The sequence below is a fragment of the Taeniopygia guttata genome, chromosome 1 (assembly GCF_048771995.1).
Source record: "Taeniopygia guttata chromosome 1, bTaeGut7.mat, whole genome shotgun sequence".
In the NCBI taxonomy this organism is placed as follows: Eukaryota; Metazoa; Chordata; class Aves; order Passeriformes; family Estrildidae; genus Taeniopygia; species Taeniopygia guttata.
Window position 1 is genome coordinate 30,246,328 of NC_133024.1, and position 25,720 is coordinate 30,272,047.

General features: G+C 41.1%; 1 protein-coding gene across 1 annotated transcript; it reads right to left on the reverse strand.

Annotated features, from left to right (window-relative positions):
• LOC105758686 (ovostatin) lies at positions 1-25,699 on the reverse strand. The gene is made up of 36 exons (XM_012569918.5): positions 25,505-25,699; positions 24,822-25,005; positions 24,338-24,494; positions 23,176-23,228; positions 22,276-22,296; positions 21,063-21,231; positions 20,404-20,488; positions 19,479-19,590; positions 19,014-19,128; positions 18,711-18,820; positions 17,400-17,558; positions 16,819-17,046; positions 16,440-16,497; positions 15,814-15,959; positions 14,597-14,746; positions 13,880-14,050; positions 13,446-13,578; positions 12,746-12,842; positions 12,010-12,238; positions 11,334-11,457; positions 10,867-10,985; positions 10,379-10,430; positions 9,530-9,613; positions 8,486-8,662; positions 7,439-7,520; positions 6,809-6,965; positions 6,317-6,391; positions 5,147-5,312; positions 4,671-4,891; positions 3,862-4,077; positions 3,282-3,406; positions 3,015-3,105; positions 2,388-2,456; positions 1,367-1,472; positions 943-1,016; positions 1-213 (listed from the first exon to the last, which is right to left on the reverse strand). The coding sequence occupies exons 1-35, from the start codon at positions 25,612-25,614 to the stop codon at positions 976-978; spliced, it is 4,392 nt and encodes a 1,463-aa protein (XP_012425372.5). The 5' UTR covers positions 25,615-25,699; the 3' UTR covers positions 1-213; positions 943-975.
• Between the last annotated feature and the right edge of the window lie 21 nt (positions 25,700-25,720).

The following is a 25,720-nucleotide window of genomic DNA, read 5'->3' on the forward strand; positions in this document are numbered from 1 at the left end:
CCCAGTGTAAAAGGGAGGTTTATTGGTGGAAAGGTATACATGATTATGCTACAGAGCTGGAGAGATGTGCTGTGAAAGGAAACAGAATCAGACACTAGCTCAGTTAATGTCACGTAGTCTCACTGTGATTCCTAAGGTGCAATGGCTCTTTCCAAGACTTCATGACAGAAGAAAATAGGGCACTTGACCACTTGTTCAACATTTATGGTGCTCCTGCAGGTAAAAATCCAAAAGAAAATAACCTCAGTGAGAACCAATAGTTGCAGGTTAAAAAACACAGGCATTTTTTTTTCAAGATACAGGGTAGTCAGTTCTTTCTGTGTGAAATAGACAAAAGCTGGACCAAGGTCTTGCAGCAAGCTGTGCCTGGATTCCTGAGAAACTGCTCATGAGACAACAGCCAGCAGAACTGCTGTGCTGAGCAGGATGCAGACCTGACCTCCTCTACAGCCAGGCAGCATCACACCTCTGACTAGTTAATACACTGCCTCCATGATTTATGTCACCTCATGTTGTCCTCAGATAATGGATTTACTGTCTCAGAGAAAGTTTCTCTTAGTCCATGTGGAAAATCTTGCTTGGGTCTGGGAAGCATAGGCTCCAGAGGGAAGACTTTCAAATATGTCCATAGGTAAATGGTTCTTTGGTACGTAGCTGTGCTTTTGAGGAAATTTTGAAGGTATTTACGAGTCTTTCCATTATTCTGCACTTTAGCTTTCATTCTAGATGCTAAACTCTTCCCATGAACAGCAATGTGGTCCCCACTTGGATTCCACTGGTGTCATGGGATAGGATTGGGACACTGTCTCTCTCTGCTCTCTGAGAAGCCTCATGGCGACTTCATTTCTTTGAGAATGATTACTGTTCTACTCACTCTGCTTTTGCTGCTTTATAGGTCACTTTCTTATCTGCCTATTTGGTTATTTTCTGGCTTTCACTTACCTTTTCTAATCCTTAGTACTTTTCTGCAACAGCCTATTTGCAAGGTGATGTGTATTGAGCAACAGCATACTCTTCTGGAGAAGAAGAAGAGAAAGGTTCTGGTTACCCTGGAGAACACTTGTTGTGCCTTTCCCAGAGGTGGATATAACCTATGCATGCTTAAACTGGAGGTCCTTGAAATTTCCTTTATTCTGGTGCATGTAATTTCCTACTTTTCTAGTTATGGCCATTGATCACCTTGGGCATGAGACCAAGGTCAATAAAGTGAAATGAGTCTTTCCCCTGGCCCTAGATTCAGGTGCCTATGGAGTCCAGACGAGTGCTGTTGCCAACAGGGCTGGTTCTGGGTCTCCCTTAAGGCACACTGTTTCTGCTGTCCCTGTCCCTCCCCTGCACTTCACACTGGTTAAAATCGAAGACAAACCTGTTTCATAGTAGTCATAGATCTGCACAGGTGCTGGTTTGGGGTGGGTCACTACAAAGTCCTGCTCAACCGAGAAAGTGATTTCTTTCCTTTTCTTCTGTGAGATCTGGAATGGAAAGTCAGAGATCACATCAGTCTTTTTATTTGTACAGCACCATCTAGAGGAGACAAAGGTGGCAACTGACAGGCTGCATATTCCCAATCCCACTACAGATATAGGACAGCCATTATCCAAACATTTTTGGAAACTCCAAAGTGAAACTGAACTGAAGAGTTAATAGATTTTCTGTCCTGCTTGTATCACCTGATTCTGTAATTATTGCATTATCCTATTGCCAGAGGTGGAAAAATTGTCCAAAGAGACTGAGTTTAATTTTCCAGGATCTCCCAATGATCAGGATGATAAAGTCTGGTATTCCAATCCCTCCCATTTCAGACATGGATATTATTGCCACCAAGAAACTGTAAATCAATTTACAGTGTCCATCACTGGGGTATTGGCTTCTGTTAGTTCTACAGAGCCCTGAGCAAATTATTTACTTAGTAAATTCTGATTCAGGGATTAGATTACAAGTAAAATTTTGCAATGATCTGGTGTAAGAGAAGCAAAGAAAATCTTTCCAGAGGAGAATGAAAGCAGTGTTTCCTGTCCTGTTGGAAAGACTGAGGTTTATAAGAAGCCTACCAAAGAGACATACACACAAGGGAACCACTTTTCTGGTGTTTATCTGCTTTTTACTGAAATGAGAAAGAATTTAGTTTAATTTCAATGTGGTTTTTTTTTTTTTAATGAACTTTTTTTTTATTTTTTAATTGCTGGTAGCTTCAGTTTGAAGCTGTTTGGAAGGCTGGGAGGTTGCATGCAGTTTGAGAAGTATGCAGCTTAGTGGCAACAGTAGAAAACAGTTAAGGAAGAGAACATGATAAGTGCACCATATAGGGTATATCCATATTGTGGTTATACCTATTACATGCTGTTTCCATCCTGGTGAATATCAAATAGACAGTGACCAGAACTTACATTTTGCAGATAAAGGAGGACGTGATTTTTCTTGCTTTCTACTTGCATCACTGTTTGACTGTCAATGAGCTTTGAAGCAAGAAAATGGAGATAAATATATTGTAAAACATTACAAAACAAGTGCAGCCTCAGGCCCTACTGCTGCATGTCTGTGGTATTCATTCTTCTCCTAGTCAAGTTTCAAGGGCTGGTAGTTGACTTTTAGAGTCCAAATATTGTTGAATAGATTGAAAGGATGGACAAAAACGTACCACTTGACTTAGTTGGGGGTATGAGCTCTTTCCAAATGCACAAGTCACTGCAATTCACGTGGGGGATTCTGTCTGTCTCTGGTGTGATCTGTGTTTCAGAGCTAGTCTGAGACGTTTCCCACCCTTTCCCTGCCTGGGCAGTGCAAGCTCCCAGTTGCAGCTGCCATTTGCTCAGGTTTGAGCTGAAACCTAGTTTTAAATATAGGAGAATCTGTGTGTCCAAAGCTCCCTAGAGGGCATTCCCTCCACCCGGTAATGAACAGTGCAGCCATGCAAACACCTCGCATGGTCAGTGGCTGAATGCTTCTTAACCACGCCTCTGGTTTTCTCCTCCGTCCCTGTGGGGAGTAATTTCACCTTGCCCCTCTAAGTTTACCTTATCCAGGGAAGACTTAACAGGAACAAAGCCAGAGAGCATCTTCACATCAATAATGAGCATGTTGGAGCTGCTGCGTTTCCCCGTGTAACTGGAACAACAGAGGGCCCTGTCAGTGGTCTTTGGAGACACTGTGTCTTACAGGCTGATACCAACAGCACGTTGATCAGCCCGGCTTCTTGACTTCATCAGCTGAAGTGAAAACACACAGCAGTGATCTCTGTGTGTCTTGCCATCTGTGCAGCTGGTTTGCTGATGGCACATTACCTGCTTATGAGGACAATATCAAATTTTGCTGGTCTGTCCTGTGGGCAGGAAGCATTTGATGTCTGTACTGAAAGCAGAAATCCAAAGGACCCCTCTGGAAGGTAAATGTTGTATCTCAGTGCTGTCTGGAAGAGGAAAAAAAACCCTTTTGTTCAAGAATGCCAATGATTTTCTTTGCATTCAAAAAAACCAAAAAAACCCAAAAAAAAAAAAACCACCCCAAAAAAACCATAAAACAAAACAACCAAAAAACCAGACTTAGTGAATTTTCTGAAGATGCTTGCTTATATCAATGATGAACACGTAAGACTTCTAATCTTTAACAATGAAGGTGCTTTTACTCAGAGTCACCTCCCAGAAAGAAACCAGGTGTTTCAGTAAGGACTCTTTTTCCATGCCAGAACTCCCCAGGAGTCAGAATGTGGGATAGGAAAAAGAGTGTTTTGTGAATGATTTAGGGAAATTTAGGGAAATCAAACAATTAGGAAAAATAAAGAGAAGTCAGCTAGAAAATCATCAAAACACTGGCTATCTTGTATGCAAAATGTGAGACACAATGAAGAAAAAATCAGACATTTACTTGCATAAATACACAACCACTGCCATTCACTGTCAGGCTGTATTTCCCAGGGACCTCTGGAAGGGGAGTCTGTTGCACCAGGAGCCTGTTCTCATTGTTGACAAAAAATACCTTCTCAAAGGGCTTTTTGGAAGTGATCTTGACTCCGTTTTGTGAAGCAGAGTTGTAGGTGGCCTCACCATAAGCAGCGAGTGCTTGAAGGGCAATGACTGTGTCCTGAAGAAAAAGAAAATAATAAAAGACAATTGGCTACACAGCGTGACCAGCACAGAGGAGATCAAAGTCACTGTTGCAATACATGTCACAGTTGCTGTTTCCTGAATTTGTGAATAATTCCAGGGTTCCCATACAAAAGGAGCCATTTCATTCTCTCATGTATGCTTTAGGGTAGAAGAATATCTCTCCTGATACAAGGGTCTCAGAACATAAAATATGAGAAGCAGAGTGCCCTTCTACAGTTTATCATAGTGATGAAGCCTGTGTTTTCTGAGGAGCTACACAGAACTCATGGGTCATCTGACAGATGGGACTTGGTGTTTTCTAGGCTCACCCCTGACACAAATATCTGTATTTATTGCTAGTCAAATTACTCTTGTATGGTTTTAAACTTATTAAATACAAAACCTTATGGTTTTAACCTTATTAAATACAAAAAAGTATTTTGTTCTAATATTTTTTTGGTTTTGGTTTATCTCAGAGACAGCAAGTAGAAAAGAGAAACAGGACTAAGTAGTCAGAGCCCTGCTGGAACCCTGAAACAGTGCCCCGATTCCTAGGACTAGATGTGGAGTGGAAGGTAGTTTTGGCACCTGGGTAGAAGAGAAACCTCCATAGGCATTCTGCTGCCTGATGATCCACTGCACAATCCCTGAGGCCTTTGTGAGATCGTCTTTATTCCGGTTGGGTTTGCGGAGCAATGCCAACAAGACGTAACTGGTGATCTCAACATCGGCTGAAGGGGCATGGTCAAGGAAGGAGGGAGATTTGTCTGATGGAGACCTCTCCTCCTGCTCCCAGTGCTGTGAGCCATCTGAATAAACAGAGAGGAACCAGTATTGATTACAGGTGTCACTGCTCTGTACTCTGCCTTGGAGTCTCACTGCGTCCCGGCCTCTTCCTCAAAAGGACTCCCTGCACACCAATGAATGCACTGCAGGTTAACTCCATCCATCATTTGTGTGGTTCGGTTCATGTGCCCACTCTCTCAATAATATCAAGGTCAGACCATCAGTAAGATCTATTCCATCTTCCCATTTCCCAAATTCCCCAAGTGATTGGAACTCACCAACTTCTTTTGATGATTTCTGTAACTCTTCAAGGAATGATTCACATTTTTCTGCCTTGCCAGCTAAGCAGAAAGCATAGGCCATGAGTGCCTGAGTGTAAACTTCACTGATACTCTCCTCAGATGCGGTCTCCAGACAAAAAAAGGCATTTCGAATTACAGGGTACTTAAAAACAAAAAAAATATGGGTTTAATTCAGGACCGTAGTCTTCACCTGCTCAAAAATTTACTTTCTTTAAACTTGTTCCCCATCCTGTCACTATCACAGCAATGGGAGTGGGACTTTAGCTTGTATAATGACTTCAGAACAGAAAATACAGAATTCTTCAAGGAGGGATTTCACAGAAAACATCAAATAAATCAAGTAGCTTTCAGTGGTGTTCTTGACGAGGTTGTTCTACATATTTCACAGATCATTCCGTCTGTTTACCTCCATTATAATTATCTGCTCTGCATTTCTATAGTCAAGAGTTTGTTGTCTTGAACAAATCTAACTTAGTGGTTTCTATCCTCACTGACTTTGATGTAACTTTAATTCTGCAATGTTGTACTAGGTTTACACCCAGAAAAAAATGTACAGTTTGACTCTGTGTCCCCAGACAGGATATGAAAAAGTGGAGGCTAACTCATGTATTGAAGTCTAACGTCTCCTCTGAGGTTACCTTTGTACTGCCAGCTTTTGAAAAGGACAGGTCAGCTTTTGCTCTGATGAACATTTGTTTTTCCAACCTATCTTTTAGTTCCATTTGTAGATTTTATAGATTCACCTGCAACAACTTATTTTCTTGACTGGGCTGTCTTTGAGGCTAAGCCATAGTGTGTGGGTTACTACCTGTCATGTGTAGGTTTCTACCTGTCAAGTCTTTTTATTGGAAACTAAAGGGTGCTTTAGTTAAAGGTATTTTTATTTATAAAGTAAAGGTATTTTGTGTCTTGCAAATAGAAGATCCAATCCCACTGAGGTTTGTACAGTTTCTACCCAAAGACTGTTGGTTTAAGAGGTGTAGAAATGGAGGTAGAGGTGTGGATACAGAGCACAGTCACCTACCTACTCTGGGAGCTCTCTCCCTCTCTTTCTCTCTCTTTACAACCTAGACAATTTAGCAGATGCTGGACCCAAGGCAACAACTGGGGACCAGTTCCATCTGAATATCAGGTAAGTCTCCTTACCAAACTGGAGTGCCCAGCTTCCAGCATGGCGATGGTGGTGTAGGCAGAAAGCGACAGCTCGTCATCTACTCCTCCCTGAAAACAACATGGAGAGAGGAACAATCTGCAAATGCCACAGATGAGAACCTTTAAATATCAATTGCCAGGTCCCAGCTGAGAGAGTATGGACAGTTCTGGAGGCAGCCCAAAGGGAAAGAGAGCATTTGCATAGCTCTTGAATAGCTCACAACTCCAGAGCTCACAAATCCTTTGTTATTAAATCCTACAACATCACTCCTTCAAGCTTACAGTCCTGTAACCCTATTTCAGGTGCACATAACATGTAAAGTAGGTGTATGAAAGCTGACTGAGCCAAAAATACTCATTATAAGATATGGAGAATTAGTCCTTGGAAGAAGGCAGGCATTTGGAGTGAAATATAGTTTTTGGCACTAATAGAACATACTCATAATGAAAAGGTATGAATTTGACCAAATAGTAATTCTGTGCTACCTTCAAGGCATTGTTGAAGAGTGTCCCAACACTCCGGAAACAGCCATCTAGCTTCTGTTTGCTTGACAGCCACATCAGGGTTTGAGACTGGACACGGTCATCAATGTAGATGAAGCGGCCAGCTTGTGCAAATGATCTGTACACAAAGGCAGTGAGCCTGCAAGGGAAAGATGAAGCTGAGATGAGCACTGGAAGCCACAGAAGAAATCAGCCCTCCCATTTGTGCTGCTGAACAGCATGAAGAGTTACAGCCAGCATGTTGGTGGCTTGCTTTCTCTTTGTGTGCTCCTCAGAGAGAGAACAGTTAAAGGGATAGAAGCTAGATGGGACATGGGGAGGATGTCCAGCACACTCTGTGGCTGGTCCTGTCTACAGAGCACTGCAGTGCAATGGCTTTTATTGCAGACAGCAGGACTATGAATCAGAAAGTCAGCTGGGTCTTTAGGGATCAACTTCTTTTCATGCACCTGGCCTGGCAGAGGATGGAGAGATATTTCCTTTAGTACTTCCCAACCCCCAGACCTCGACAGCTCAGTACATCCGATTCAGCCAGTAAAGCTGCCTCTTATGTGCACCATAATAATTGAATGTAAATTCATCTCTGAACCAGTTCTGCTCCCAGTCACTCACCAGGTGTTCCCTTCTCTGTCTCTGGTGCCAAAGATGCTGTAGGACCCATCAGGACGTTTGTATGACAGCTGTTTCTGGTAGCCTGCAAGAACATGGAAAAGGAAGTGTTCTTGGATGTAAAAGCAAAACCCTATTTTGTTTGCTGACATATTTGTCTGGGAAAGAATGGAAAGGCAATGTATATCTAACAAGCAGGAGGGGAGCTCTGAGGGATCCTATGAATGGAAGTATGGAAAATGTCTTGCAGAAACACTGAGAGAACAGGCAGAGCTCTACCAGCTCTATGCTCCAACTAAACATACAGGATCAGGATATATGCTGTTTCTAAGTGGGAAAAGAGGAGGGGACTGAAAGACAAAACCTCAAAGGAAACATGGCAGTTGAATGTCAGCAAAAAGGCATAAGATAAGAAGATAAAGGAAAGTAAAAAATGTCTTGTTCAGGGCAAATCCTTGGGTTGCTGTGTTGCCTTGGGAAGGCTGACCTAAAACAGAGATTAGACAGAGTTAAAGAATAAAATAGGTATTTATTAGAAGGCCTCAATGGACACACCTTGGGAAGTACAAGAGCCCAGCCAGGGCTACATCCAAGATGAACCTAAAATAGTCACAAAAAATGGATGACCAGTCACCAAGTGTCTCACTTTTATAAATTCTAGTCTATTAGCATATTAGAGTTAATTGTCTAATTATAGCTTTAGATTATGAAGCCCCATCCTTCTTGTTTTTCTCTCTTCATTCTGCCATTGCTTATGATCTTGGGCCTGAGATTTAAATAATTTGTCCTTAGTCCCCAGCTAGAAAAAGAATTTTTTTTTCTACCTACTCTGTGAAAAGAGCTTCTATCTCCTAATATGAAGCTCAGAACTACAAACTAAAGCAGTACAGAATCTGAAAAATATAAAAGCTAAAACCTGAGGCATCAGCTGGGCTGTACTACAACTGTGATGCCATCTTCCAGGGTAGACATGCTGTTGCTGCTGCTTCTGTTCACTGGCCCTCAACAGGAATTTCACCACATGTTGTAAGGGAACCACAAAGTTCTCACCGCTCACTAAGTATCCAGTGGCCTTGGATTTGACTTCCCTGCTCAGCTGCCCTGTCTTGTTCAGATAGTCCAGGACGTAGATGTTGGGTGCAAAGAGGGCCATGTTCTGCTCCCCACAGCCAAAGGGCATCTGGAGGAGCTGGTGCAGGTTCTGCATGGCAGTGCCCATGATGTCACCTGAGGAGTAGGAGATGAGAGGGGGGGATCAGCACAATTTGTGGCCACTGAAATTAACAGTAATTTCCATTCCACAGGCAGAGTCATAAAAGCCTAGCAGGGGCTGGGAGCCTTCCAAACAGAATTTTGTTCTGCTTTGCAGCCAACTAAGAATCCTTTTCCTGCCTCTACTTACATAGTCTAAATCTCCCTTACCAGAAACACTCCTTATTTTGGTGCCACTTCAAGCAGATACTTCTTGCTGGAAATGAAAGGAACTTGCAGGAAACTTCTGTTTCAAGAGGATGGAAGGGAATAGCCAGAACTATTTATTGCAAACATTTATTGCAAAATTGACAGGTAATGCTGAAAAGGGATGTTGATAATGCAGATGTAACACAGACAACCTTTAGTTGTTATTTCTAGCAAAGGTAGCACAGACACGGCAAGGGACTTCTGGAAAGAGCTTCTAAAAGTCACCAACATCACCAAGCAAGGATTTTATGGTTAGTGAGTCATATAACCAAATCTATGTCCTCAAAAGACTGAATAGATTCCACTGGCATTTTTGATCTGTAGGTGGGTATGTAGAAAAATGCCATACTGGCATGAATATGGCTGAGGTCCTAAGTTAGAACTGTGCTGCTGCTTCAGAGAAAGACTTTCAAATGAGCTAAATTTAAACAGAATAGTGAGGAGTGATGCAACTGATATTTAAACTCCATTTTGCTGATGCAAATCATTGCTGGACAAGATGAGAATCAGTCTCTTTTCTCAAAAGTTTCCCACACTAGGACTGAAAACTCACATTTTGAATCCTGAAAGAGCTTTCATGTTACATTTTCTGTATTTTCTTTTTGGTTTATGTTTTATTAATTATATATTTACCAACAACAGAAAAGGACGCTCTGGCTGATCCTTCCAAAACATTTGTAGGTAGCTCTAGAGATATATCTTGAATAACTACATCATCTGTGGAGAAAAATATTTGTTATTTGTATAGGAATACTAATTATAACAGTGAAATGCTCCTGGTACAAATTGCACAGTACAAAACTGCACACAAGTGACAGCAACAAAATGAAACTCACAGCATTCGCCAAGAACGCAAAGAGGGAAGGGGACACAGCAAAATCAAAATTGTAAAAAACAATTTTTTGTGAAGATCAAGTGGTGCAGTCACTGTCATTCCTCAATAGAAAACAGTAAAACAGGGTAAGGTTGATGCTCACAGGTTGTAGTGTCTGCGACCCTTGGGGATTCCCTCCGTGGAGCAATTGGTAGAGCTGGTTGGTGAGGGTCAGAGAAGATTTTTTGCCTCTTTTAGGAGCTGTTTGCTGTCAGCACTGAGATGGTGTGGAAAGGAACATTATTTTCTCTCTCCCATTCCCACCAGAGGTGAAAAGCTGTAAGCTACAGGTATCCATGGAATAGAGGACAGTGCTCAAAATGATGAAAGAAACACAGGACATAATTTGCACAGAAAGGTCATCTCCCTTTGAGAGCTTCATAGCAGCCTTCCTACAGCATCTGAGCATAACTGAGCAAGGCACAGATGCTGCCTCAGTGATATGCACCATACCACACAGGAATTTGGTAGCAGGGAACTGAACTTTTACACTCATACTTAGCTGTCATATGGACAACTCTGGGAAAAAGGGAAGGAAACAAACGCTTCAGGAAAGAGTGCAGATTCCAAACTTCCTTTCAGTTCTTCTCAAGAAAATGGACTCTTACCTTCTGTACAAATTAAGGAGTTTTGAGTCTTTTCCCTTCTGATTCCTTCAGGCTGCAAGGAGAGGGAAAGAAGAGATACATGCAGTGGATGAGACAAAAGCATGCAGAAGAAATTCAGTGACAAAAAGCCACCACCTTCCCCAACCTCCTACATCACGTAACAGGTGGACTGAAACAACAGTTTACAAGTTCATGTATGATGTGGTTGCTCCTAAAAGGGAGATTGCATCAGATGGAGCCCCTCATTTCCAGTTTCTCTTCTGCACGAGGGAGACATGTCAACACCCACTGATCCTCATGGAAGAGGACATCAGATGGGAGTGGATTTGGTCTTAGATTGAACAGCCAAATCCTGTCCCAGACAAATGAAGGTGGATCCATACCAGTTCTTTAGGGAACCTGAAAAGCTTGCTTGCTTTTGGTACTTCCACTGTGTTTTATTTTCCTCATGAAAAGGAATGCAGGACAAACAGAGCTGCCAGCAGTACCTCAACCAGCAGTGTTCTGATCTGGGTGTCCCTGTACTCAATACTGATGTTCCTGGGAGCTTTGTCTCCACATGCTTCATCATCCTTGGCCTCTGCAGTAATGCTGAACACTACATTACCTTAAATAGCAGAGAAAAAAAAAAAAAAAAAAAAAAAAAAAGGGAAAAAAATGGACCTTTACCATGCAGGATGATTGACAAAATAAGAAATTTCATCTGATGATTAAGATGAAGTAGTTCAACATCATGAATGGTAAGTCACTGTAGGTGAGACATACAGGAAGAGAACTGGTGTCTAAAAATGGCAATGATAAACATGCTGAAGCTGTGAAGAAGATCTTTAACCCAGAGAACTGGAAAGAACAGTGGTAAACCAAGCTGTCTGGGTTGGAAAAGGATTAAGTTTTTTCAGGTGAGATATAAATTAGTATCTTGGAACAGAAAACCAAGTAGATTCAAAGCACTTACCAATTACTTTGGGGAAAATATTCCAGACATAAGTCTTTCTTTGCTTGGCACATACACATCCATCATCCTCTGGGGAGATGAGTTTGGCTTGATAATCAAGGGAATCCGACAGTGAAACATTAATCTGAGAACACAAAGAACATTGTAATGGGATGAAGGCTTTTTACCATATTGCAAATGGTGCTTTATTGTTAGAGGGGGTGAGACTCTGCTTACATCTAGAGTTAAGTGTAGGGCAGATTTAAGGTCTCGGATGTTGATGTTTGATTAATCATCCATCAGATGTAACATGAACAGTTTTCCCTCTTGCTTCTCTCAGCAGTCTCACTGGGATGTTAAGCATCCTATGCACACCTGATTCTTAAGGAAAAGGCCTCAGTGAAACCATTGATAGCTTGCCTATGTGAGGGTGGTGAATGATACTTTGCAAAGCACTTGCTTCTTTTCTCTAAGGATCTTGATGCAGTTGCTTTACAGATCTGCCCTAGTCACAGTTCACACAATCTCCCTTTGCTCCATACTGTTTTCAGAGGACAAATTCAGTCAGGATAATCTGTTGTCAGCTAGAATGAGTCGAACCTCAGTCAAGAGCAGATCTAACCATCTGTGCCAATCATTTTGTTGCAGCTTCTTTGGAGATGGGATGAGGTCTAAGGATGTGGGCAGAAGTACACACCTTAATGCACTGGTCAAGGTAGTTGAAGACAGTGGCTCTAAGCAGGAAATCTTCTCCTCGTATGATAGAATATGGCAAGGTCAAGTCAACAAAAAAAGACTGCAAGGCTGTCAGGGTGGCAGGCACAGATATGCCAAATCCAGACAACTCTTCCACACAGAAAGCACTGGCTTTCCATTTGGTGATGGTGTCAGGGACGGTGTATGAGATGCTGGCTTTTCCAGTAGAGCTGATGGGAATGGAGAAAGGATGAAAGCTTTAGAAAGGGTAAATTTCAGAAAACTTGCTTCTCAGTAGATGCAACAAGTTTTGGGAATGAGAACTACCCCTATTCTATCTGCAGAAATCCCACATTACAATACCTGGAATTTATCACTAAAATTTGAGAAAATTTTAAACATTTAAATGTTCCTCTGCCCATCTTATCCTTGAGTTTGAAAAGACGACTCAGAATTCTTGTTCTGCAAATGCGTATTTTAAATAGAGGTGTCCTTCTTCTGAGGAAGGGAATATGACTCTTGGTACACACATTGTAGCAACAGGTGTCTTTAGGCACATCTTTGGTAATTTGGTCATGGAAAAGAGAAGGGCAGATGGGCAGCTGATGACTGAAAATTAGGTCTTCTGGGCCAAAAAGGAAGAAGAGTTGGCAAGGGATTGCCACCTTACAGGACATCAGAGAACATATTTAGTAATTCCTAAAGCAAGGCAAAGATATGAAAGAAGCAGTACTCACTTAATTGGAATTATATCCCAAATCCAAGCTTCAGGAAAGAATTCTCGAATAGTCTCAAGGACGAGGGTCCTCTCTCGTTCCTCCCTATCAGCTTCAGCTGGTAAGAGATAATGAGAATTTAATAAAACCTGATCCATATAATGGAGATGCCCAGAAAGGACAGGCTTGAATGTGATGGGCTGGTATGAAGGACAGTAAGTGTTTTACTGTTACCTTCTAACTGAGAATATATAATATTCATATATACACATATGCCACACAAATATTAAAAGCTACTAATATATCCCTCAGTTGGGTATAACCTGGTGTCAAAGGAAAAAGAAAACATTGCTTTGGTCTCTCATGAGCATGAGACCTAGGGCTAGAACTCAGGGCACTTGGCTCTTAGCTCTGATTACTGTTCACACTGTCGCACAGTCTTTTCCAACTAGCTCTGGTCAGAAGGGAATCAGTGTCAACACTGTGAGATTTGTGTGAGACTGCCAATTGCCAACAATTCCCAGCATGAAACTGGATATGAATCAGAAATGTAGACCTGAAAGACTCTTTTGGACATTGGCCATTAGCTTATCATTTGGTGCCAGACCAATATTTAGTATCAAAACCAAAGTGGTTAATGAGTACTGTGCATGTCCATATAACAAGAATACCTCTTCCTTTAAGGAGAAAGGTAAAATCTCTTTTCTGTCCTCTGTATTACCTGATGATTTTACATGGTGTGCAGAAGCCACATGCCCTGCATTCATTACGTATGGTTGACGTCTTACAGTCTCACCAGTGCATACAACTGGTTGTCGAACTTTCGAGTTGGTAAAAAGTTTAATTCCCATATCCTGTTAAAAACACATTTCAGCATTAGCCATAATCACTCTGTAGCTGACGTTTGTTCCATTCTTTCCTCTTTCCCATTACTGTGTTTCTACCACAGAGGTGCCCATAGACATGTATGCAGAGACTTTTGGGAGCTTTGTGTGTGCTAGAAGATCACAGTAGGCACCAGAATCAATTGAGAAATGAGGTCTAAGAGGAGAGCTTGTCATGTATGAATTTTGCTACTAGGGTTTTTTGAAGTATCTAACACTACATAAACAGAAACTCACTAAAGCATATTTAAGTAATGTACAGGACATTTACCCTGATGAATTGATACACATCTGGGCCTAATCCAGACATTACAGGTGTGTAATACAAGCCTTTGTGAAAGATGTGGTCAGATGAGACACAGGGCTCTTGGGAGTCTTCTTCTAGATTGAACCCATGGAACACGTAGCCTTGAAAGTCTTGTAGGGGATGCAGGCTGTATACCTGTGAGGGGTAAGGAAACAGGAACTGTGTGTATGTAAACATCAGCCTTACTTACACCATCAAATACTACAAATTGCCAAAACTGAGATGACAGCCTGTTTGAAACTGTGTTTTGTTTCCTGAACTAGGAAATGGCTGAATGGCTGGGATTAGAAGGCAGTGATCAGTGGCACAAAGTCTAGCTGGAGTCCAGTAACCAGTGATGTACCAGGGTACTCCACTACTGGGTCTAATCTTGCTCAGTATCTTCCTTGATGAGCTGGGTGTTGCAGCAAGGGTCTACCCTTGCAAGTTTGCCAACAACACAAAACTGGGAGTACTGGGTATGCTGGAGGGCTGTGCTGACAGAGACCAGTCACAGGTTAAATTAAATCCCAGATGAAAGAGGATTTACAATCCACAGGAAACAAAATCTGTTTATTGCCTACTAGAGATGCTTATGACCAGCACATGCCAGAAGCTTAACTCAGTCTAATGATCTCAAATGGAGAGACACTGTAATGGAGGAGGAAGACAAAGTGGAAGATAAGGCATTTGGCAGCTTACCATTTCCATGGACAGCTCTGTCTCTGGCTTCAGGAGCAGCACGCTCTGATCCACTGCCCTCACAGCACAGAAGGAGTTGGCAGCAGCTTCAATGACCAAACTGACATTGGAAGCTGGCTGCATCTGCTTTTCAGAGAATTCCAAGTGGACCTGAAATTCATCAAACAGATGTTGGCATGGCTAACCCATGCTGCTGGGGCTGCTGTGACTGTGTGTGAGTGGAAGGATTTTCTATTAAAGCACAGAAAGTTCTGCCTGGAGGAGAACATCTGGTCTCCACTGTAGCTGTTGATCAGGCCTCTGTTATAACAGGGACTTAGGCAATAAGCACCCTTAGATTCCTATGATAGCTTAACTGAAGCCTACCTCAAGTGATTTAAAACAAAGTGTGATTCTTTTGCTGCCATTATCATTATTCTTTTGCTGTCAAACTGAACCTGATTATGACTTGACTACATGTAATAATCCCTACAGTGAGCAAATAATATTTTTCCTAGGTCTCTGGCCCATGTTAGCAAACATATAAAACAAATTTTGGATCTATTCAGAAAAAATCTGTTTCATATTTGTTTTAGATAAGAGGGAAAAAAAATAGGAGGGGCAACTAGAAACATTTTATTTAATGTCTCTTGGTTTGTCTTGTTCTACAGATTCATGCAATTTAGCTTTAAGGAGCTAAAGATTAGAAAAATATTACTGGTGAAATCTGAGTTTATAATGATGAATGAAAATATACCATAAAAAGAAAGAGGAAGAAATACCTAAACCCTAGACTGCTATTTTGGCTTTCTTTTCTGTGTGTATTTAGTTCTGCTAAACCTAAACTGCATTTTTCAACAAAAAAGTATAAAAAATTAGATTGAATGATGAAGTGGGATAAGTCTCAATTGTTTTCACTATGTTGAAGGATAGAAAGTCTAAAAACTGAATGGAAAACTAGTAGAATTTAAGTGAGGCAAGAATAATTTAGGATTTATGTAGGTCTCCTGGAAAGTTTTTAATGTTAAAAGAAGATGTATCTTCTGACAATAAGGCCAGGAGGTAGTGGTAGAGGAAAGATATAAGGCCAAAGAGAAAAAGGAGAAATAGAAGGAATAATGTAGAGATAAGGGGAAGGAAACAAGAAACAAAACTGGAAATTTCTTGTGGATATATACACAAAGAATTTGTATTTATCTGACTGCAGGTAAGGGTTGTTATATCTTAGTGCCTCTCACCTTGTTTTTGAAACACTTCTCAACTGGCAATTGAACACTGTCTGCCACCAGCTCCTTGTCAGGGTGTAAGGTGTACACCAGCAACCGAAGAGCTGGAGCCATTTTCTCACTGACCACAAGCGGAATGGTGAAAGTGCCATTTTGGCCTGTTAGAAGAAATAAATGCACCAATAAGGAAGGAATATCAAAGATTTACTGTAGTAGTAGACAAACTCAACAGGTATGTAACTGAACCAGTCAGTGGAGCAATTTGGGCTTAGATGATAAACTGAACAATATTCCAGGAGGTGACAGGCCTGGGTTTGATCCATGTGGTCTCAGATTTATTGTACATTTGAACATGTGGCCATCTTCAGATAGGACCCTAAAGCAGACACTCTGCATTCCCTGTGTCATACTTTGGGAAGATCTTTAGAGAGCACTGTTTGACTGATATTAAATTCAGTAACTGCTGGACTAAACCTGATTTTATAGTGATCTTAGTAGCAGTGCTACTGTCATGGACACATTCATGGGTGGAGAGAGATACAGCCTTTCCTATTGCTGCTATATTCAACCATCTGGATGTTTGGTCATTTGTTTTTTTGTTTTAATGCAAAAAATAATTGATTGGCAACTTAACTTACCAGCTTGGATATGAACTTTAATTTCCCCTGTAAGGACAATCTTGCCTTTTGCCATGCCCTGTGTAGAGAATATCAAGACATGTATGGGTTGGCAGAAGTTGGAGGGAGAAAGCAGCGATAAGGTTCATTATGCATGGACAAGACAATCTACAATGTGATGATCTCAAATGCTTAAACATAAGCCTTAGGGCATGCTGAATATTCCCACTGCTGCTGCTGGTGACTTTGTTGCTGGTCACAAAGCAGAAGTAAAAGGAAGGAAAAAGAGGGGCAGAGAATACCATGAAGATCACTCACTGCTGTAATTCCTGTGGATGGATTGCCAGAGAGCTGCCCAGTAAAGCCCTTTCAGCAAACCAACCCACAGCCTCACACTCACCATATAGTAGAAGTTCACGGTGTTGATTCTCCTGTATCCTTCTGTGTTTAAGACATAGTGCACAGTGATCATCCTCTTCTGCCCACATTTCAGATCTTTCCACACAGGCTCAATCCTCACAAAACTGCTGGTCCAAGAGTAGAAGCGCTGGACGGAGAGAGACGCTTCTGGGTAGTAAGGCTCTATCCAGCCTTCATAGTGGCAGTGGTCACTGGTTTTATAAACTGCCTGAACAGGAGAGGTTCGGGAAGAAAAGGAAAACAAACATATATCACTAAGGAAGTCATCATCACATTCTGACATCAGAATAATTAGTTCATATAGTGCATATAGGTAAGAACTGCATCTAAAGTAAAACTGGTAAGGAAGGAGCAGCCTTGTAGCAAGTCATTGCATTGCAACAACTCAGATGTTTTCCTCACTCCTCCTATAGTAGTTTTTGAGAGCTGTACACAATGAAGAAAGATGAAGAAAGCATATTTTTATTGCCAGAATTGAAACCTCATCCCATCTTTTTCTGGGTTCAGTTTGAGAGCAGCCATCTCTCCCTTTGTCTCTATTCAGCCTTGTTTTGTACTCACTTTCAGATTGATCTCGGGATCAAACATTTCAGATGTGTCAATGCTAAACTCAGCAACACCATTATGATCCGTGGTGAAGTTGTCTGTATTCTTGTTATTGACAAATAGCTGAATAACCTCATTGGAAATTGGAGAGTTCTCTTTGTCTACCAGCTTGATCTATAAAAAGAATATGAAACATGTTGAACACATTTCAGTATGCAGATACTGATATTTTGCACTCCTTTGCTCTTCAAACAGCAGAATCCCTTTTTCATCTTCCTTTAAAGCAATACTTGACAACTGAAATTTTTGTCTTCACTTTCTGGCAGCTATCTTATGAGGTTTGGAGCAGGAGCTTCCTCAGCATCTGCTGCATCATTGATAATGTCCTTTTGTAGAGCAAGAACTTTCATGTATCATCTCTTTCCTGATCAGTCCCTTCTGACTATACATTTCCAGTTTGAAAATATATTTTCTTTTCTCTTTCCTTTTCCCCTTCCTTAGTCTTGAGAATCTGCTGCTGCTATTTTCAGGGTCTGAAAACATTTTCTCCACATCTTTGTTTTGAACATTTTTCTGATTCTGTCTACACTCTTTCTGCCGTTTATGTGTTAAACAAGCAAACAAACAATAACAGATCCCATTAAGTAAATTCTATGTTGCTAGGAATGAGCATTCTTTTTTTTTTTTTTTTTTTGAAGAAAAAGAACAGAGTGGGAATTGGAATCAAATAAGAAAGTTATATAGACTTTACAGAGGGGAAAAAACCCTCACCCTTGAAAGACAGTCTTGCCTCCTTTCAGTGTTACTGGTCCCCCTTATTCTTTCCTCATTCATAAAAGAAGAACTGAAGGAGAGAGATTTATCCCTACCCTTTAAACCACTGACAGCATTATATGGGCATTGTCATGAAACAAAATAATGAAAAACCTTTCTGAGACAGAAACTGTTGTTATTTCCTTGATTTTTTGTGTGTGCCCTAAATCCTTTCCCTCTTTCTTCCCTCATCCACCAGTGTTTTTATTCATGTCTGGCTGGCATGTGATAGTCAGTTCTGAAGGGAGAGACAGTGATTTATAGCAAGCTTAAAATACCAGTTAGAGAAATGCTAGCTAATGAATTCTTCTGATTTCAAGTATTTCTGGAAGAATCAAACTCAGAATAAACTAATAGTCTTCAGCATTCAGAATTACCAGCAGGGCATTGCATCTGAGGAAAGAAGACTGGGGAGAACTCCCACCCCAAATAGTCCCCTAGATGTTGCCATCATTGTTGTTATGTGATTACCTGTCAACCATCTCCAATACAAGTCCTCCAAGCCCTGTTTACCTGCCCAAAGTAAGGAATTCCTCTTCTGTAGTGGCGATCCATGTTCTCAAACTGTATGGTGCTCATCACCCGAGTTATGGAAATAACCCGAGCAGCTGTAAATTGCTGGCCTGGAAGACATGCCCAGAGTCATGAGAAGATACACTTTGTCCTGCACAGAGCATCAGCAGAGTTTGCCTGGAGATGGTCACTGTGCTTGTAAAAATGACCTTCCTCAGGGAGACATTCTTGTACTCAGCAAGCAGGAGCTATCTCCACTCTCCTTGACCACACCGCTTTTGCTGTCTGTCTGGAAGGGATTACCTGTTCCTTTCTCTGTCACAGTGGCTTTCACGTCAAGGTTCCTCATGTAACCAGTGCGATGTAACTCAAAGATGTTGGAGCTGAAGACCTGGGAGAGGCAACCATCTGTCTCCAGCTGGACAGGGAAGAAAACAAATCCTGCTGTCAAGGATCATAGGTTGCAAAGAGTGTTGACAATACACCTTCTTTAGCAATGAAGCCTTTTCCCAGTACTTTTTACATGATTTATACATGTTTATGGGAAACTGAGTCATGGAGAAGAAACATGTCAGTCCTTCAGGCCTGCAGGAAGCTGAGAAGAGAAATGAGGTGCTCTGAGCTCCTAGCTAGTCATATAAGCAAAGAGGTGAGTAGGGTGAAGAGAAGCATCAAAGAGACAAAGCAAAGTGTGATGGGCAATAGGAGAGAAACAAGAGCAAAGAAGAGAGGACAAGCATGAAGAGGAATAATAATTATGTATCATACATTTTTGGTGAACGATTGACAAACTGGGCTTTTCTTGCACCTCCCGTATGAATCAAAATCCCTGCACACACTGAGCTTGACTTTCCCTTCAACAGGCTGGCCATAGGTGTACCTGGGGGAAGAAGAAATATGATCTGATGAGGCCTATGAGCTAATGCTTGAAAAACAATCTTCAGCTAATGTGTGCAGGAATAAATCCAGGACAGCAGTGAGCTAGGAAGCCAGAGCATGGAATAATTTCACAGGTTTTTCCTAACTCTCCTGCTTTAACAAAATAGAAAATACAACTCAGAATTCAAAATCAGTTATTTTTCACACCTAAACCTATGAAACAAAGCTACACTTTGAATGCAAAACCAAATTCCTTTATAAACATAATGAACAGATGTGGCTACTGACTAAATTAAGACTATTGTCTCCAATCTTCAGTTTAAACTGGAGTTCCAGGCTCACTGAAAACAAAGCAAAACTCCTCATATCTGCTAGGGGATTAGGATTTCAACTCTGGATTCCAAATTACAAGATCTTGGTGTTGGTGTAAGCAAGGTCCTTCTGAAGGACCAAGCTTGGAGGGGGAGTTAGGCAGCTGGAACCATAATTTCCCTGCTAGAATTTACTGGTGCTCTCCTTTATGAAGTTCTCCCTCTGACATGGTTTGTTGGGAGTGGACACATCCTCCTTTACCAGGGAACCTCTCAAAAGATTTATTTACCTTGTACAACACCATGTGGAACAAAGTTCTCATACAATAAAATGAGATGACCACACAAATAAATGAAAGCTCCGAAGACCAAGTCAACCCTCACCAACCTCTCCTGGGACCCTCCATATTTTTTGGCTTCTTCTCTAAGCCCAGGCTCTTTCCCCAGTCCTTGGGAATTTCTTCCACTTCAGCATATTTCCTAATTCTGTGCATGGTACTTACAACCCACAGACTTTCACTGTGAACTCCGAATCCAGGATTGTAAGGCTTCCTGGTGCAGTGACTGTGACATCAAACTTTGGCAACACTAGGACAGAGAGCGAAAAGAAAAAAAATCCAACACTGGCTTATTATAAATTTGCAGATCCTCCTAAGATGAAAGCAAAAATGAGACTATATCATATTGTTAGTCATAGAGAGAATGGGATCTCAGAACCCAGTGGCAATATGATTAAGAACTGGCCTGATCTGCAAAGGATTACTGAAGTAATCCTGCAACACTTTGAAGAGAAGACAGGACTTCTGAAATTAATCCTGTGATGTCTAGATTCCTTGCACAGTTTTGGCAAAGAAAATTCATGGACATAGCTGGGAAAAATTTAGTTTGTCTCACTGAAATTTGCAATCAACTTGCTGATTTCTTGTGCAGATTATTTTGCTGGCTAAGTATGTGAAAAAATTGTACATTTTTCTTGCATTTTTTTACTGTTCTCTTTCTTTTTTAATCTCCCGGTTCCTAATGACAACTAATTGAAGCTGCATTTGCCAGGAAGCTGTTTGAAGTTTTAGCAGTCAAAAAGGTTGCTTGATATGGGCTCATCTTTAATAATGTTTCCTACACTGAATAAAAAAAAAAAAAAAAAAAAAAAGGAGGTGTTTACCGTATTCCTCCACATGGAATGAGTGATTTGTTCTATCTCCTGACTTCTTTGCTACAATAATTTTGTAGTTCCCCAGGATAGGCTCTTCAGTGAGTGGGAATTCTAGCTGAATAATGTTCATCTCTGACTTCACATTTTGCCACTGCAAGATCCTGTTGCCTCTTGGATCCTGAAGGAAAAAAAGAATACAGACTCACAGTTTTTTTGCCTTGGAAATCTTTGCTACTAGCACACAAAAACCAGCAACAAAGAAGAAAACAGAATATGTTGCTTTAACACACTGGAGAAGCTGCTTAATGCACGTGCATTGAGTTAAATTGCACCTTTGTACTCTGATTATTCATGTTATTATTAATGTTGTTAGATTCTAATCTATTGTTCCTGATTTAGGCATTCTCTGCCAGCCTACTTACTAGTCTCAATCATCAGGGAAAGTTGCACAATACTGCTCTTTCCTGCTCTTTAGTATATGTTGCTCTAGATTTGTGTCAAGAAGGGTGAGAAAGAAAATCTTCTTTGTGCTTTCCCTTCAGCCAAGTTTATCCCAGACAAATCTTGGCCTTTAACAACCCCAGCTTTTTTTTTTTTTTCAGCTGCCAGAAGAAGGAAGGAAACCTTTCTTCTGCATTCACTGGGGTGGCATTTTCCTCACAGTATATGTTATGCTAGCTGCACTAAAGAAAACTCATTGACACCATTTCCTTGACTCTTTACAGCAACGGCCGGAAAAAAACGTGGGGAGGGCTCAAAAGATGTGTGTTCTCACTGCAAAGAAAATAAAGTCCCCTGACTTCACAGTGTAACATGAAAACTTATAACTATAACTGTCTAGACATGAAGAGAAATTGTTTTACAAATCCCCAGAAAATGCCATGAAAGTACTGGCATAGTTAGTAGTTGTATTCACAACCTATATTAGGTTTTAGCAGCACTAGAGTTACAAAAAGATATATCCCAAATAAGCTGAGAAAACTGGGGGAAGGGGCGGAGAATCAAAAGTAGACATAAGAACACTGCAAATTTTGACTGCTGAAATGATAGTAGGTGTGCCTTCCATGTCAAGCTCAAAGAGCATCCCTCTTTTGTGTTAAGGATTTTCTGTTAATTTCTGCTGTTGTACTCAGCAGCAAGATTTGTCTGTGTATGTACACACTCAAACCCATGTAAGGACACTTGCCCAGAGAAATGCAGTACAAAGACAAAAATTTCTTACCTGAATTGCAATCAAGGGGTACTGAAAGAGGAAAAAAACAGAATGGAAGAAGATATTAGGTGGCTGATCAAACAAAAATTATTTTTCCTCAGCACTGTGAGAAGAATATAACCAATATTCAGTATAATACCATTTATCAGAGGAGCTCATCTCTTATTTGAATCAGTTTAACAGCAATTTTACTTCAATAAGAAGCTTACATAAATGAGAGAGATGAAATGAGAATGGTGGGACTGTTTCGTATTGGTTTTAGTGCAATCTCAGAGTGTATGAGTGAGCAGAGTTACAGAGCTGCACACAAACCATGATTTGGGCTTCTTACTAGCAATTAGCACCAGCTCTTTTGCTAGCACTGTGCTATCTCCTGCATTACAAGTGCAGGAGAGGAGGCCAGTGAAGACCCTTCCATTAATTTCCTTATGCACTATGAGCATGAAGAGAGACTGCTGGCAGTGGAAAGAATACCTCTGAGGAGATTAATATTTGTGGCAGCAACTTTAATTTCCCTCATTTCTAAAATGGGCAAAGCGACAAATGGATGATTTACTGATGCATGCAAGCAACATCTGCTGAACTGTAAGAGCAGGAGACTGAACCGTGGGCTTTTTGGACAGAGCTAAGATAATGTCAGTGACAGCAAAGTGGAGGGGGTTTTGAGCCTCTTTCCCAGCAATAACAGAAGGTGTTGTGTCAGGAACTCAGAGTGCTACGCACCTGCCTTATTCCCTGTGACTCTAATGAGAGGCTGGATTACAGCATGTGCATAGGAAATCGGGTTAATTCTTTGGCATTTAGTCTCTGCAACATCTCGTTTTATCCACAGCAATCCTCTATGTAAAATTTGGGAAGAAGTTATCTCCCAGCAGTTTTAAATACAGGGCAATATTACTGGTCACTCACCTTCTCCTGAACAGGTTTAAAATTTAAATCCAGGGCAACAACACGAAACCTCACTGGAAAAGCAAGAAACAGGGTGTTAGCAGTGATCATTGTTTGGCTGAGCATGTTTTGCATTCATTAGTACTTCCAGTTTCACAGGTCTTCTAACAGTCCTGTTTGCAAAAGATGCACATAATAAAATGTATCTGAAGGTAGAAGAACCCTATACAGACTTTGATTAAGGGTCTTTTCCCTAGCATCAAGCTCTTGTACTCTTTCATAAAAGTTTCCTTTAATGTTAGTAATGAAAAGTTTACTTTCATGAAAGTTTAACCTCCCAGAAAGGAATGACTGAATAAATAAGAACTGCATTACCTATTCATAATTTGATTTTGTCTGCTGCTTGCCCCAGCTCAAAACCAAGCCATTTGACCAATAAACAACCCATATTGCATGCCTTAGTGGCACAAAATTCCAGCTGGTAAGCTTTTGTCCATACTGTGTATCTATGTAGGTAGAACTGATCTGAATTAAAGTAAAACTAATCTAGTCTAGTGACTGCATTATGTGACTAATCTCTGGGAAGAAGTCTTCTTCTCTGGTTTCCTATAGCATGTCATAGAAACCTTAAACCCTAGAAATTAATTTAGGAATGAATGTGGAAAAATGGAGGTCTGCTTAATGGCTGTGTGTGAAACATGGATAAGTGGATAGCATAAGTGCAAGAATACAACATGAAAATCTAGAGTCCAAACACATAGAAAGCCAGAAGGTAAGTAGCATGATTTTGTTGTTAACAACGTGTAATTAATTTTAAAGTAATAGACTTCGCTCTTGTTGTTTAGGCTAGTTTGATGCTGACCACCATCACAGAGGGAAGCATTGTTTCATGGCAGGTACCGATTTAATCACCTCTTCCCACTATTCTGGCCTGTCATCAGTAATGAAACAGCAGCAGTGATGGCTTCTGTCACCTGGGAGGAAGGGATGAATAAAATAAAAGAGATGATGACATCCTGAAGATGACTCCCTAAGCTCCACAGCAAATAACTGTAATAGTTTTAACAGGAACTCTGAAGAAACTGCCTAGAATGTAGCTCAGCCTGAAAAACACCAGACAGAGAAATTCTGTCTGAAGAAATTCCCTCCTAAGGCCCATGTTATAGGCAAAGTGGACATTCACCAGTCTGTCCTGGTTTGTAGATGGGTTTGTCTGTCTGCACGAAGACGATGCTGTCTGTGTTCCAGACCATCACTGACCGCCGCTCCTCCAGGCTGATGGTGCTGCCCTTGGCAGAGAAGGAAATGAAAGCCAGTGGTGCAGAGTGGACAGGAGGAATCTGTGAAGAAAGAAGAAACATGGGGAGGTTGTTAGTCTTGAAGTAATTTGCTCCAGAACCTGTTGAACAGAAATAACTGTGGCCTGGGCTCCTACAACGAGACACAAGCTCGCTTCAACTTCATCACCTTTCTTGGGCTTTTCCTTATTAGTTATAGCTACAAAAAGTGCCTCCTTTTCTGTTACTGTGTTACTCTCCTATGCTTCCTTTTTCCTCTAACAAGTCTTATTTCTTTCCCTGTTTGCTCCTTTCCATGCTCTCTGCTTTAATTTTCTTGTCCCTGTTTACATTTCTTTTCCATGGGGACATAAATTAAAATTAACTTACCTTGAACTTGAAGCACTGTAGACCACTGCTTGCTGTCATGGTTTTCTTAAAAATAGTGGTATTGAAAGAGCTGTATTCTAGGATTACTCTGACGGATACTGTCTCATTGAGGTTAAGGAAATGCAGGCAAACCTGACCTGGAGAGTCACTTTGGAGGACAGCAGGCACCATCAGGACATACTGCCTGTGAAATCCCAACATCAAAGTGATCACTTTCTTATGGAAAGGAGAAACGGCCTCAAGAGGATAAAGTAAACACATAACACCATTGTTATTCAGTACCAACTAATTACTTTAGATTAAATAGGACACACTGCCAGTGCTCCTCACTCTGTCCTGCAGCTCTGAACTAGCTGAGTCCTGCTACGGCCCCCAGCTCTTGCCCTTTTACTCTTTATCTGAGCCCTGGGCTCACCTGGTTTTAGCAAAGCACCCTGCTGTCACTACTGCTATTGCTTTTTCTGGACACACATCAGCTTCCATGGAAGTTCTGCAATAGGTGGAAGGTCTGATCATATTAAATGAGAATGATTCACTTGCCATCCCCATTCTGCTTTAATTCTCCAGATATAAAAGATGAGCCCCGGTGGTATTTAATTTTTAGACAAAAATCAATAACACTGACTAGCACTGTCTTTAAAGCCATTCACAAATACTAATAATAGTAGGAGGGTAGTTCTTACGGCTCAGGCTCCGCTGCAGCTGTTACATGCCAGAGAAGAATAGCCAAAAGAAACTTCAGCCACATTTTTCTCACTGGGAGACAGAAGAAAGAGATAAGTTCTCTTCCCATGAAGCAGTTCCTTGCCTGCTAGTTTAACAGCTCTGCAGCATTCCTCACCCAGTGCTCCAGAGGAAAGGAGTTTGCTCTTCAACTCCTCCCTGGTTCCTTCCCTTGA